General features: G+C 50.2%; 1 protein-coding gene across 4 annotated transcripts in view; it reads left to right on the top strand.

The window, feature by feature from the left end:
- Positions 1-1,010: 1,010 nt before the first annotated feature.
- Positions 1,011-13,763, top strand: part of SMARCB1 (SWI/SNF related, matrix associated, actin dependent regulator of chromatin, subfamily b, member 1) — a 46,125-nt gene continuing 33,372 nt past the window's right edge. The window contains exons 1-3 of one of the 4 annotated variants that reach the window (XM_515023.8): positions 1,011-1,344; positions 5,832-5,943; positions 7,635-7,764. In XM_515023.8, coding sequence (XP_515023.2) covers positions 1,252-1,344; positions 5,832-5,943; positions 7,635-7,764 — 335 coding nt within the window. In that variant the 5' untranslated portion in view covers positions 1,011-1,251. Of the gene's footprint in view, positions 1,345-5,831; positions 5,971-7,634; positions 7,765-13,763 lie in introns of all 4 variants that reach the window. The other 3 variants (XM_001169712.8, XM_016939577.4, XM_016939576.4) reach the window with 3 other exon arrangements.

Here is a 13,763-nt window from a genome sequence, read left to right on the forward strand (position 1 = left end):
CCCTGCCTTGGCCTCCTAAAGAGTTGGGATTACAAGGCCGGGCGCAGTGGCTCACGCCTGTAATCCCAGCACTTTGGGAGGCCGAGGGGGGCGGATCACAAGGTCAGGAGATCGAGACCATCCTGGCTAACACGGTGAAACCCTGTCTCTACTAAAAATACAAAAAATTAGCTGGGTGTGGTGGCGGGTGCCTGTAGTCCCAGCTACTTGGGAGGCTGAGGCAGGAGACTCCAGCCTCAAAAAAAAAAAAAAAAAAAAAAAAAGAGTTGGGATTACAGGCATGAGCCGCTGAGCCCAGCCACAGCTGCAATTTCATTAGATTGAACGGTGTGAAATCATCAGTAGTGGGCCACTGTTTTACTCCCTGCATTATTCAATCAGATACACGATTGCTTTCAGACTTTCATTAGTTTCACTAGCTTCGCGCTGTAAGAGCCAAGAGGCAGAGCCACAGGGCTGGGCTGCCTGGTTTCACTCCCCACTGCAGGGCTCGGTTAAGCAGAGTGTAGGCTAAGAGAGGAATGGAGAAGGTGGAAGGTGTCTCTCCCTTCCAACGCTCATCTGATGCACCAGCCAAACCAAATACCACCTGGGCCTTTGAACATTGCCAAGCCTCATCCGCTGTTGTCATTTTGCCCACCTCCACAGCTGCAGGGACAGCTGTAGGCCCGGAACTAGGATATCCCTTCCTAGGGGCCTGCCTATCTGCTCAGCTGCACTGCGTTTAAGGGGTGGGGAAGCTAAGGCACGAGATTGGGGTCCCAAAGCATGCCCAGACCACCCAGGCTTCCAGATACTAGGTCCTCCTCCTTCAGGCCTCACTTCGTTTCTTTTCCCCTGGGCTCAGTTCCAGTCCTGGCTGTAAGACTGGGAAAGCCACTGCTTGAGTCAGGACCTCAGTGGCTATTTTTGTCCGTGAGAAGTCCTCTACACCACGACTTGGGAGGCAGCCTGGGAGAAAGAGAAATTAGTCGTGGCTCCTTTAAGGGGTCCGCGGAGGCGCGCCCGGCCTTTTGTTTGAGCGGCGGCGCGCGCGTCAGCGTCAACGCCAGCGCCTGCGCACTGAGGGCGGCCTGGTCGTCGTCTGCGGCGGCGGCGGCGGCTGAGGAGCCCGGCTGAGGCGCCAGTACTCGGCCCGGTCCGCATTTCGCCTTCCGGCTTCGGTTTCCCTCGGCCCAGCACGCCCCGGCCCCGCCCCAGCCCTCCTGATCCCTCGCAGCCCGGCTCCGGCCGCCCGCCTCTGCCGCCGCAATGATGATGATGGCGCTGAGCAAGACCTTCGGGCAGAAGCCCGTGAAGTTCCAGCTGGAGGACGACGGCGAGTTCTACATGATCGGCTCCGAGGTAGCCCGGGGCGCGTCCTCGCCCTCCCCGGGCTCGGCCCCGCGGGAGCCCCGGGGCGGGCCCATGCGCCGAGAGCGCGCGTCTCCATTCATCGGGGCGGGCGGGCGCGCGCGCGCGCGCTCGGGGCTGTGGGGCGTGGCCTAGTGGGCGTGTCGGGTGTGGCCCCCGCCCCCTCATCGACCTGGGATTTCCTTACTTATTTCGCCGAGGTCCGCCGCCTTCAGTGCTGCGAAGATTTTGGCGCCGCGAGGGGCCCCATTGGTTCCGCGCTGGGTTGGTTTCCAGTCAGACGCAAAGAAACGGGATATTGAGTTAGCCCCTGCGACGCTTAGGGGACTGCACTGCTGCCTTTGACCCTTTTTAGATGTCGTAAATTTCACGTGCACCCCTCCCCGTATTGCTACTTGTGGGAACCTCAAATGGCAGGCTGGAAACCCTGGACTTAGTGAGGGCTCATCCCCATTGTGTTTGTTGCCTCTTAGGTGAGCAGTGGAGGTCTTTTGACCTTTGTTTACCGGTGAAGAAACAGATTGGAGGAAGATGTTTGCTTTTGGGTGAATAAGGGCCCCATGCCTAAGCTAGATCTTTCAGCAGTTCTGAAGCAATTGACACTTTCCATATCTGTGAACTGATTCTGAATTATTACAGGGGAAAGAGCCTAAGGATGTTTAACCCTTAACTAGAGTGGCTGCATTTTGTTGCATCAACTGGATGACTGACTTCAGGAAAACTCTACTGGCCTTTGAATGGGTGTTTGTTCCAAGTCTATTAGGTTCTTGTTTTTTGTTTTTTATAGAGACAGGGTCTGGCTATGTTGCGCAGGCAGGTCTCCAACTCCTGGGCTCAAGCAGTCTGCCCGCCTGGGTCTCCCAAAGTGCTAGGATTACAGGCATGAGCCACCACACCCGGCCATATATTAGGTTTTTACAGATTGTCTCAAACTAGCCTTTTTTGCTCCAAAGGCAGTCCCCAGCTAGTATATGTTACCTTTTTAAAAAAATTATGGATATACAATTCAGATGTACAAATGTCAAGCAGTAGAATCTCATGTAAGGAAGTAAGTGCCAATCCTGGAGAATTAAAGCTATCATGAAATGCCAAGAGTTTCTTCTCCTTATAGCAGTTTTTAGTATCATATTCCAGCATTTTATTCGTACTTTATTTTCTTTTATTTTTGAAAAAAGATCTCACTTTGTGCAGTGGTGTGATCTCGGCTCACTGCAGCCTTGACCTCCTGGGCTCAAGCGATCCTCCTGCCTCAGCCTCCCAAGTAGCTGGGACTACAGGTGTGCACCACCGTGCCCGACTAATTTTTGTATTTTTTGTAGAGACAGGGTTTTGCCATGTTGCCCAGGCTGGTCTTGAACTCCTGGGCTCAAGTGATCATTGCACCTCAGCCTCTCAAAGTGCTGGAATGACAGGTGTGAGCTACTGCACTCACACTCAGCGCATTCATACTTTTTAAACTTGTGGGTTTTATCCTTCACAATTGAGCATAGCATGAATGAATGAAGCCTCAAGATGGTCACACTGAGTCCCATGGATGAGACTAAGGTCAATAGCATCAGAACTTTAGTGTTAGCATTTTCCACCATTTTTTTTTTCTGGATGAGGTTTGACTCTATCACCCAGGCTGGAGTGTAGTGGTGTAATCTCGGCTCACTGCAACCTCCGCCTCCCAGGCTCAAGCCGTCCTCCCACCTCAGTCTCCCAAGTAGCTGGGACTACACGCACACACCACCACACCCGGCTAATTTTTATATTTTTAGTAAAGATGGGGTTTTACCATATTGTCCAGGCTGGTCTTAAACTTGTGAGCTCAAGTGATCTGCCCGCCTCGGCCTCCCAAAGTGCTTGATTATAGGCGTGAGCCACTGTGCCTGGCCTCCACTAATTTTTATAAAACAAAAAATATAGGATTCAATAAAATTTTCACGTTGTCACTTAAATTACAACTGTTCAAAGATGCCAGTGCTGGGGAGGTAGAGCCAGTGCCTGTCCATCTGCCACAGTTCAGAATGGTCCTCATTGGCCAGTAGGCACCTGCCTAACTGCAGAATGCAAAAGGTGTCAAATTTCAGCCTGTGATACTAGGCGAGTTGTTTACCTGATCTAATGGGTGTAAAGTAATCAGTTTGGCTCTAAGTAGGTGACACTTCAAAAGAAAGCTTTCATTTATTAGTTGGAGCAAATTGAGAAGCTGTGCGTGGCCAAGTGGGAAGAACCTTGGGAGGCCTGGTTCCAGCCCTGCTCTGCCTTGCTGTCGTGTTTCTCATGTGTATAATGTGATGCTTAGACTAGATGGTCTCCAAGATCTTCCCCAAAACACATTTTAGTTTCTAGAAAGCTAATTACAGTCTTGTCTTTCAGCCCCTTGACTCCTGGGCCTCCCAGTAAGAATAATCTTCCTGAGACCCAGGCTGTAAGAGACTCAGATGGAGAGGCAGCTTGTTCTTTTGGGCCTGACTTAATCATCAGACCTTCGGAGTTTAGGGAAGGGTTCAAGGTCAGAGCTCTATTGAAATTCAGTAGCTCCAGTGACAGTAGTGGATGGACGGTCTCAGCCCACTGCCCTGTGGAAAACAGGCACTGTATTCAGAGAGGTGGGCCAGCCATAGCAACATACCCAGTGCCTCCATGCGCCATCTGTGGAGCTGTCTTGGGAAGGCATCTGCATTTACTAAGAGTGTGTGTCACTGTTCTGCCATTAACAGACAGCTGTATTTACCAAGCCGGAGTCATGGAGCTTTGAGGACCCTAACAGATCCCCAAGTCCAGCACCTTGATTTTATATTCAGGAAACCTGGGTCCCAAGAGGGTGAAGGCTGGTTCAGAGAAAAGCCAGGAAGGCAAGCCCAGTTTCCTAAGTTCTGAAGGGGCTTTGGGGGGCATCTAGGAGACTCAGAGCCCTGCAGGGCCTGCAAGGTAGTCATAGGGGGGAGTATTGTCAATTTCTTTTAAAAAACCTAATGGAAACTCTACATTTACCATGATACTGGATGATACTGACACACAAGCCAAATAACATAGAGGGGTCTGTGCCCTCTATGTGGAAAGCGAGTGACTTGCTGTGTCTGCTCTTCTCTCAGCGTTCAGTAGCCCTGGTTGTTGATTACAGTCACTGCTGAAAATGGAGAAACATTTTATTTAATACTATGCCTGGGTCTCACACCTATAATCCTAGCACTTTGGGAGGCCCAGGCAGGAGAATCACTTGAACCCAGGAGTTTAAGACCAGCCTGGGCAACATAGTGAGACTCTTGTCTCTACAGATTTTTATTTTTATTTTTTTTAATTAGGCCGGGTATGTGGCTCACACCCGTAATCCCAGCACTTTGGGAGGCCGAGGTGGGCAGATCGCTTGAGCCCAGGAGTTTGAGACCAGCCTGGGCAACATGGTGAAACTCCGTCTCTACAAAAAATACAAAAATTAGCCGGTTGTGGTGGCGAGCAACTATAGTCCCAGCTACTCAGGAGGCTGAGGCAGGAGGATCGCTTGAGCCGAGGAGTTCGAGGCTGCAGTGAGCTATGATCGCACCACTGCAATCGAGCCTGGGTGACAGAGCGAGACCCTGTCTCAAAAATAATAATAAAAATTAAAAATAAATTTAAAAATGCAAAATATATACTATGTTACGTAGATAAAATGGGAAACATAATAGAAGTGGTCCTTCATGGGGGTGAAGTTCAGAGTTGCTGAGCATTTGGAAGATGAGTAAAGAGTACCCAGAAAATGGGAAGTGATCGCAGGTTACAGATGGAGCCAGCACCTGGCACCCAGTCTATTGGCCATCCCCTGCAATGTGACTCCGAAGTGATCATACTTGAAAAGTCAACGAGACAATAGGGTACCCTCATAAAAACTTTAGGTCTAGATTTATTTTCCTTAAGGAAGTCACACTTTCAGTATTTGGTACAAGCAAACTGAAGCCATTGTTTGAGTCAGTGATGATTTATATAGCAGTCTGGTGATTGCCTTGTAAACCTTTTGGAAAATTCCTTTGGTATCCCTGGTTTGGGTTTTGTTACTAAACAAAGCAACACAGGCCATGGGGGAATTATCTGGCATCTGTCTAAAATTAAAAGACCTTTTTGGTGTTTATTACATTGTAAAAATATCAAAGTCTTGTCCTTAAGATAAAAGAAGGTCAGGGAGGCCTTGCATTTCTGGAAAGTGCCAGAGATCCTTAGTCCAAAATCAAAATCACCACGAACTTCTTGCTAAGCTCTGGGGGCCTCCCACTCAGGCATCTGCCCAGGCCTTTCGGAACTTGGTTCTGTTGTCAGGATGCACATATGCAGGCCAGATGTGCACTGCTGGTGAACCTTTCATATCAGCAGAATGTGTTTTAATGCTGCCGAAAGCGTGGCGCCTGGGGGCCACCTCAAGGCCTGTTTGTCTGTTGCTTAATGCAGTCTGCGCCAGGACCCTCCCCTTCCCTGTGGTGCTGCGACCCTTATAATGAGCCTTCTTGCTTTACTCATAGGTGGGAAACTACCTCCGTATGTTCCGAGGTTCTCTGTACAAGAGATACCCCTCACTCTGGAGGCGACTAGCCACTGTGGAAGAGAGGAAGAAAATAGTTGCATCGTCACATGGTAAAAAAACAAAACCTAACACTAAGGGTGCGTCTTCACGAGGGTTTGTAAACCTGTTTCAAAACCACTCGCTTATGTCATGAAGATAAAACGTTTTCACTCCAGAGTGTCTTCACTGCAGCCTTGGCCTTAGTCGAGCAGGGAGCATCCTGGGGTGGGCCGCCCTGTGAGCACTCCAGGCGAGGAAGTGGCTCCAGGGAGCCGTTGGTGGTCCACTGTCAGTTATTTCCAGCAGGGCCATTGGGTACGTGAGCGGGCCGGGGCCAGGACACTAGCAGGTGCTGTGAAGACATGTTGGTCTCAAAACGTTTTAGGAATGCTGCGATGCTCTGCCATCTGCCGTGGGTGTGTCGCCATAATCATCTTCCATGCAGCCCAAGTGGCGGGTGGTGGTCCCAGCTCCCACTCCCCTCTGGGGCTTTCACTGCTTGCTTCCTGGAGCACATCCATCCCATAGCACTTCATCCTGGCAGCCAGTGTGCTAGAGCCCATGTGCATGTCCCTGCTCCTGGTGGCCTGCGTGTGCCTGGGGCTTGCTAGGTACACTAGTGAAACTAGTGGGCTTTGGGTCACGGCAGCTCTGTGCAGGGTGAAAGGGTGCTCTTCAGACACTCTGGGGGCTCTGTGGGAGACACTCCCATGGAGACATTTGGGTGTGGACACAGCATGTCCTTGGGCAGGTGGCAAAACTGCTTCCCACGTGGCAATGGCGCCTTGTAGAGAGCTGCCCTGGGCCTGGGTGTGTCTGTGAGCATGTGCGCGATGCTTCGTAGTCTGCCCTGTTTGTTTGTGTCTGTAGGTGCTGCTGTGGTTTTGTCCACTGCGGGAAAGTAGTGGTTCTTTTAATGCAGGAGCCGGAGCTTCTTTTTGATCTGCTGCTATGACATTTCCACTCACTTGCTTAAAACAGTTTCCTTTTTGTTCCCCCTCCTCCCCTAGCAGAGCATCAGTCACTAACACAGTGAGTCCCCAGCTTTGCTTCCCCCTCCGCAAGTCCCTGGGCTAAGTCTTGGGAGATACCTTCCCCATAAGCGATTGATTTCTCCAGGAGAAGCCAGACTGGGCCCACAGACAGGTAGCTCTTGACGGAGATTCCCCGGAAGAGCTAGGGGTCGAGCTGCCTAGAATCTGTCCTGCTTCCCAGGCAGCACGTGTGGACCGGCTCGGGGATAGAAATTCGTGTTTGGTGTGAAGCAGCTCTTTCCAACTCTCTGGGCTCTTGTTTTAAAAGAAGAGTATTCTTCATCTTCCATTCCATCTCCCCACCTTGCATCGTGTTGTGGATTGTGGTGGTGTCAGACCTCTTCCCACTGGGGTGTTACTCTGGGAGCTTTCTTTTCCCCTGAGTGAGGACCAAGAGAATATGTTGTGGAGTCGAGTGTCCCCGCTGGTCGTACTGTATTGTAGTTGCTGGTGCTGCCCTGAGCACTTCCCTCTGCCCCGAGCCAGTGCTCCTGGGGCAGATTAGTCCAAATCAGTCCCATTGGAGGCTCTACCCAGCAGGACTTGTAAGTAAAGCACTCAGTCCAGATTGCCCTTTTGGAAGAGGCCAGCATTCAGCAGTAGTAAGTTTGACACCTTGCTTTTCCCACCTCCCGCATGCGAGGACCTTGATGTGCTGCATCCACTTGGCTGGCTGCTGTGTGCCACCGCCACCAGCAGAGTGACCCAGTGATGTTTGTCTGTTACAGATCATGGATACACGACTCTAGCCACCAGTGTGACCCTGTTAAAAGCCTCGGAAGTGGAAGAGATTCTGGATGGCAACGATGAGAAGTACAAGGCTGTGTCCATCAGCACAGAGCCCCCCACCTACCTCAGGTAATGCGTTCCTGGCCAGGGCATCTCTGGGGACACCTGTGGGGTCTTTTCTCAGACTCAAGAACTGGTTGGGTTGAAGTTAAATTGAAACACTTTTTTTTTTTTTTTTGAGATGGAATCTTGTTCTTGTCGCCCAGGCTGGAGTGCAGTGGCGCGATCTCGGCTCACTGCAACCTCTGCCTCCCAGGTTCAAGCGATTCTCCTGCCTCAACCTCCCGAGTAGCTGGGATTACAGGTGCCTGCCACCACACCTGGCTAGTTTTTTTTTCTTTGAGACAGAGTTTCACTCTTGTTGCCCAGGATGGAGTGCAATGGCGTGATCTCAGCTCACTGCAACCTCTGCCTCCTGGGTTCAAGTGATTCTCCTGCCTCAGCCTCCCAGGTAGCTGGGATTACAGGCATGCGCCACCACGCCCAGCTAATTTTGTATTTTTGGTAGAGACGAGTCTCTCCATGTTGGTCAGGCTGGTCTCGAACCCCGACCTCAGGTGATCCGCCCGCCTTGGCCTCCCAGAGTGCTGGGATTACAGGCGTGAGCCACCGCGCCCAGTCCTGATTTTTGTATTGAAACACTTTTTAACAGTTCCCTCTGTTTTTATACATTTTCTTAGCCAGGTTTCTAAGTTTCTTCTGTATCATTGGAATTTCTAAGAAACGTAAGCCAAGTCCTGGATTCCGGAGAACAGTTACAAATGCTTGGAAAGTGGGACTTGCGGGGCACAGTGGCTTATGTTTGTAATCCCAGCACTTTGGGAGGCTGAGGCATTGCTTGAGGCCAGGAGTTTAAGACCAGCCTGGGGCAACACAGCAAGACCTCATTTCTTAAAAAAACATATAAGTGGGACCAATTTGTCAGAAAAATCAGTGGCTCACATAAACTCACAAAAGAAACAACAATAGATTTGAATGTATAAAAACTTAGAACCTGGCTGGGCACGGTGGCTCACAACTATAATCCCAGCAGTTTGGGAGGCCGAGGTGGGCAGATCACCTGAGGTCGGGAGTTAGAGACCAGCCTCACCCACATGGAGAAACCCCATCTCTACTAAAAATACAAAATTAGCCAGGTGTGGTGGCACATGCCTGTAATCCCAGCTACTTGGGAACCTGAGGCAGGAGAATTGCTTGAACCCGGGAGGTGGAGATTGCAGTGAGCTGAGGTTGCACCGTTGCACTCCAGACTGGGCAACAAGAGCGAAACTCCACCTCAAAAAAAAACAAAAACAAAACAAAACTTAGAACCTTTAGAAGAGTATTTATAGTAACAATTAAAAAACCAAGTAATTGGGAAGTTACAATGTTGTATCTAGAATCTATACATCTAGATTTATACAACAAACTTGGATACCCCAACAAATAGGTAAAAGATGGTCCATACCTTGAAGTACAAGGGAGTAAACAAACATGGAAAGAATTTGCCCTCATGTGTAATTTCAAAAATTCCAAGCATAAGACTGGGCATGGTGGCTTATGCCTGTAATCTCAGCACTTTGGGAAGTCAAGGCAGGAGGATCGCTTGAGCCCAGGATTTGACTGTGTTGCCCAGGAGACCAGCCTGAGCAACATAGTGAGACGTTATCTCTACTGAAAGTTAAAAAAATTAGCTGAGTGTGGTGATCACACCACTGTCCTCTAGCCTAGGTAACAGAACGACACTCTTTGTCTCTTAAAAAAAATAAAAAATAGGCCGGGCACGGTGGCTTACGCCTGTAATCCCAGCACTTTGGGAGGCCGAGGCGGGCGGATCACCTGAGGTCAGGAGTTCGAGACCAGCCTGACCAACATGGTGAAGCCTCATCTCTGCTAAACATACAAAGTTAGCCTGGTATGGTGGCACATGCCTGTAATCCCAGCTACTCAGGAAGGCTGAGGCAGGAGAATCACTTGAACCCGGGAGGCGGAGGTTGCGGTGAGCCGAGGTTGCGCCATTGCTCTCCAGCCTGGGCAACGAGAGTGAAACTCCATCTCAAAATAATAAAATAAAATAAAAAATAAATAAATAAATAAAAATAAAAATTCCAAGCATAAAACAAAAAACTGGCAATGTAAGGAATTGGGGAAGGTGTGATAGAACTGCGCTCATGTGTGCTGGAGGTGCTTTTTTTTTTTTTTTTGAGATGGAGTTTTCACTCTTGTTGCCCAGGCTGGAGTGCGGTGGCATGATGTCGGCTCACTGCAACCTCCGCCTCCTGGGTTCAAGCGATTCTCTTGCCTCAGCCTCTGGAGTAGCTGGGATTACAGGAATGCATCACTATGCCTGGCTAATTTTTTTGTATTTTTATTAGAGACGGGGTTTCACCATTTTGCCCAGGCTGGTCTCGAACTCCTGACCTCAGGTAATCCTCCCGCCTCGGCCTCCCAAAGTGGTGGGATTACAGGTGTGAGCCACTGTGCCCAGCCGGGAGTGCCCTTTCTGTAAAGCATCCTGACATCAAACTTTTTTGTTCTCTGGCCCAATTAATACCACCCCTGGGAATTTGTCCCAAAGAAACATTTTCAAAGAACAAAATGAATCAATAAACCCACTATATATACAGAGATTCTTTGTAGCATTGTGAATAATACTGCAGAATATGGAGTTGCTTAAGTATCCAGCCTTTAAGGAAAGGCTAGGTTAGTGACGGGTCAGCCACTTGAATGGACAAAGGTGTGACCCATACATGGTATAATTAAGTAGATTCTGCAGTGACCCGAGGCAGGGGTCCTGTGGGTGAGACGTGCAGAATACAAGATTGTACCCATCTACCTTGTGCATTCAGCTCTCAACAAAGTATGCATTTCTCTGCAGAAAGCCCAAGGAGCATTAAGAAAAAGGATTATTGTTGAGAGTGATGTGGTTATGGAAAACCTTTTTTATGATTCCCCCGAAAGGTGGCACACCTCCAGGCTGGCCAGTGTTACAGACGTGTGCTTTGCAGATTCTTTTTCCCCCAAGGGATGTGGTAAGAACATAAGGATGGCTTGACCTTCCCAGGGAAGTTGCAGAAAGAAATTGTGTACATATGGAGGGCACTTTAATTCTGCACACGTCAGCTGGGAATCTTTTATGGGGCGATAAAACAGTTTCTTGGTGATCATGTCGTGAAGAACAGCGGCAGGAGTGGAATCCCGTTGCCCTGGAGGTGAAGTCTTTAGGGGTGGGGGCTGGCAGAGGTTTGAGGGAAGTGGCTTTGGCTGGCTCCACACTACTCAGTCAGCCCAATAAGGGGACTTACGGCACCCTCCCCATCCTGTCATTGGACAATTTGAGCAGAGGCTGGGTGCCCTCTCTCAGGGATGCTGGGATTGCAATGGAAGGAAGGTTTTTTTTTATTTTTTATTTTTTATTATTTTTTTTGAGACGGAGTTTCGCTCTGTCGCCCAGGCTGGAGTGCAGTGGCGCCATCTTGGCTCACTGCAAGCTCCGCCTCCCAGGTTCACACCATTCTCCTGCCTCAGCCTCCCGAGTAGCTGGAACTACAGGTGTCCGTCACCACGCCCGTCTAATTTTTTTTGTATTTTTAGTAGAGATGGAGTTTTACCGTGTTAGCCAGGATGGTCTCAATTTCCTGACCTTGTGATCCGCTCACCTTGGCCTCCCAAAGTGCTGGGATTACAGGCATGAGCCACTGCACCTGGCCTTTTTTTTTTTTTTTTTTGAGATGGAGTTTCGCTCTGTCACCCAGGCTGGAGTGAAGTGGCGGGATCTCAGCTCACTGCAACCTCCGCCTCCCGGGTTCAAGTCATTCTCCTTCCTCAGCCTCCCAAGTAGCTGGGATTATAGGCACCAGGCACCACACCTAGCTAATTTTTCGTAGTTTTAGTAGAGACGGGGTTTCACCATGTTGGCCAGGCTGGTCTTGAACTCCTGACCTCAGGTGATCCGTCCACCTCGGCCTCCCAAAGTGTCGGGATTACAGGTGTGAACCACCACACCTGGCCAGACAGTTGAATTTTATGGCTTAGATTTGCAGATTCTGTGTATGGCTGAGCATGTTACTCACATTCACTGTGTCTAGTTACACTTGCATTGTCCACTTGAGTTGATAGCTAGACCTGGAAATGAGAACTTGCTACTGAGATAGGGCAGGATGAGGGGCCAGGGGCTCAGCCCAGGCTCTAACGTATCCAGTCAGAAAAGAGGAGGTGGTCAAGATCTGTGGTTTGCAAATACAGGCTCAGCTGCCTGGAAATCACCCGTGGAAGCTGCAAAGAACGCATCTTCTTGGGCCCTTCCTCAGAGGTGGGAAGTCACTCCACCTGGGTGGGGCTCAGGAATGTGCTACTTAAAATTTTGCATTCTGGGGTCGGGTGTTGTAGCTCACACCTGTACTCTCAGCACTTCGGGAGGCCAAGGTGGGAGGATTGCTTGAGCCCAGGAGTTTGAGACCAGCCTGGGCAACATAGTGAGACCCCCCATCTCTATAAAAATTAAAAAATTGCACTCTGAGCGGCCAGAATTAGGAACTATGACCCAGATGGGCTGTAGAGGGGACCCCTGTCTTGCTGTCCCCTCTCATAATCTCTGCCCAAGCTGATTCCATGTTCCCCAAATTGGGTACTGCAAAATCCTCCCTACCCCTACCAGCGATCAAGGGGTAGTCCCGGCCTCAGCATCAGACGTGTAAGTGACTCCCACTTTAGAAGGGAAAAGAGTTAAAGGGCCCAGAGTCCAGGCAGGTCTTGGCCATTGCTTCTGCCCTCCCCCACCCTCTGGAAAGGAGAAGGACCTTTGTGCTGTCTTCCCGGGTCCCTCCTTAGAGGGAACTGTCAAACGTTTGTCGGCCGGGCACGGTGACTCACGCTTGTAATCCCAGCACTTTGGGAGGCTGAGGCGGGCGGATGGTCAGGAGATCGAGACCATCCTGGCTAACAGGGTGAAACCCCGTCTCTACTAAAAATCAAAAAAATTAGCCGGGCGTGGTGGCGGGCGCCTGTAGTCCCAGCTACTCGGGAGGCTGAGGCAGGAGAATGGCGTGAACCCGGGAGGCAGACCTTGCATTGAGCCGAGATGGCGCCACTGTACCATGCACTGGCCCGGGCGACAGAGCGAGACTCCATCTCAAAAAAAAAAAAAAAAAAAGTTTGTCATGACTTGCTCTGAATGGTTGAATAGTTATTGCGGAAGTGGTTGCGCAGGTGTTGGGGTTACACAGGGAAGTGACACACAGTCGCTGCCTGCTCCTGCTCACAGCCTTGCCAGGGAAAATGGAAAAGCACAGAGCACAACGGGCACCCAAATGCTCTCATCTGTTTCACCCAGCCCTGGAGCCTTAGTTTAAAACAGCTTTTGGTATTTTTTTTTTTTTCTTCGAGATAGGATGTTGCTCTCTCGCCCAGGCTGGAGTGCAGTGGTTGATCTCGGCTCACTGCAACCTCCGCCTCCTGGGTTCAAGTGATTCTCATGCTTCAGCCTCCTGAGTAGCTGGATTATAGACGTGTGCCACCACGCCTGGCTAACTTTTGTATTTTTGGTAGGGTTGAGGTTTCACCATGTTGGCCAGGCTGGTTTCGAACTCACCTTTTGGTTTTTTTTTTTTTTTTTGAGATGGAGTTTCGCTCTTGTTGCCCAGGCTGGACTGCAATGGTGTAATCTCGGCTCACTGCAACTTCTGCCTCCCGGGTTCAAGTGATTCTCCTGCCTCTGCCTCCTGAGTAGCTGAGATTACAGGCTCCTGCCACCACACCTGGCTAATTTTTTTTTTTTTTTTTTGAGACGGAGTCTTGCTCTGTCTCCCACTCTGGAGTGCAGTGGCGCAATCTTGGCTCACTGCAAGCTCTGCCTCCCGGGTTCACGCCATTCTCCTGCCTCAGCCTCCTGAGTAGCTGGGACTGCAGGCGCCTGCCACCACGCCCGGCTAATTTTTTGTGTTTTTAGTAGAGACGGGCTTTCACCATGTTGTCCAGGCTGGTCTTGATCTCCTGACGTCGTGATCTGCCCGCGTCGGCCTCCCAAAGTGCTGGGATTACAGGCGTGAGCCACCGCGCCCGGCTACACCTGGCTAATTTTAGTATTTTTA

Source organism: Pan troglodytes, chromosome 23 (genome assembly GCF_028858775.2).
Source record: "Pan troglodytes isolate AG18354 chromosome 23, NHGRI_mPanTro3-v2.0_pri, whole genome shotgun sequence".
NCBI classification, from domain to species: domain Eukaryota; kingdom Metazoa; phylum Chordata; class Mammalia; order Primates; family Hominidae; genus Pan; species Pan troglodytes.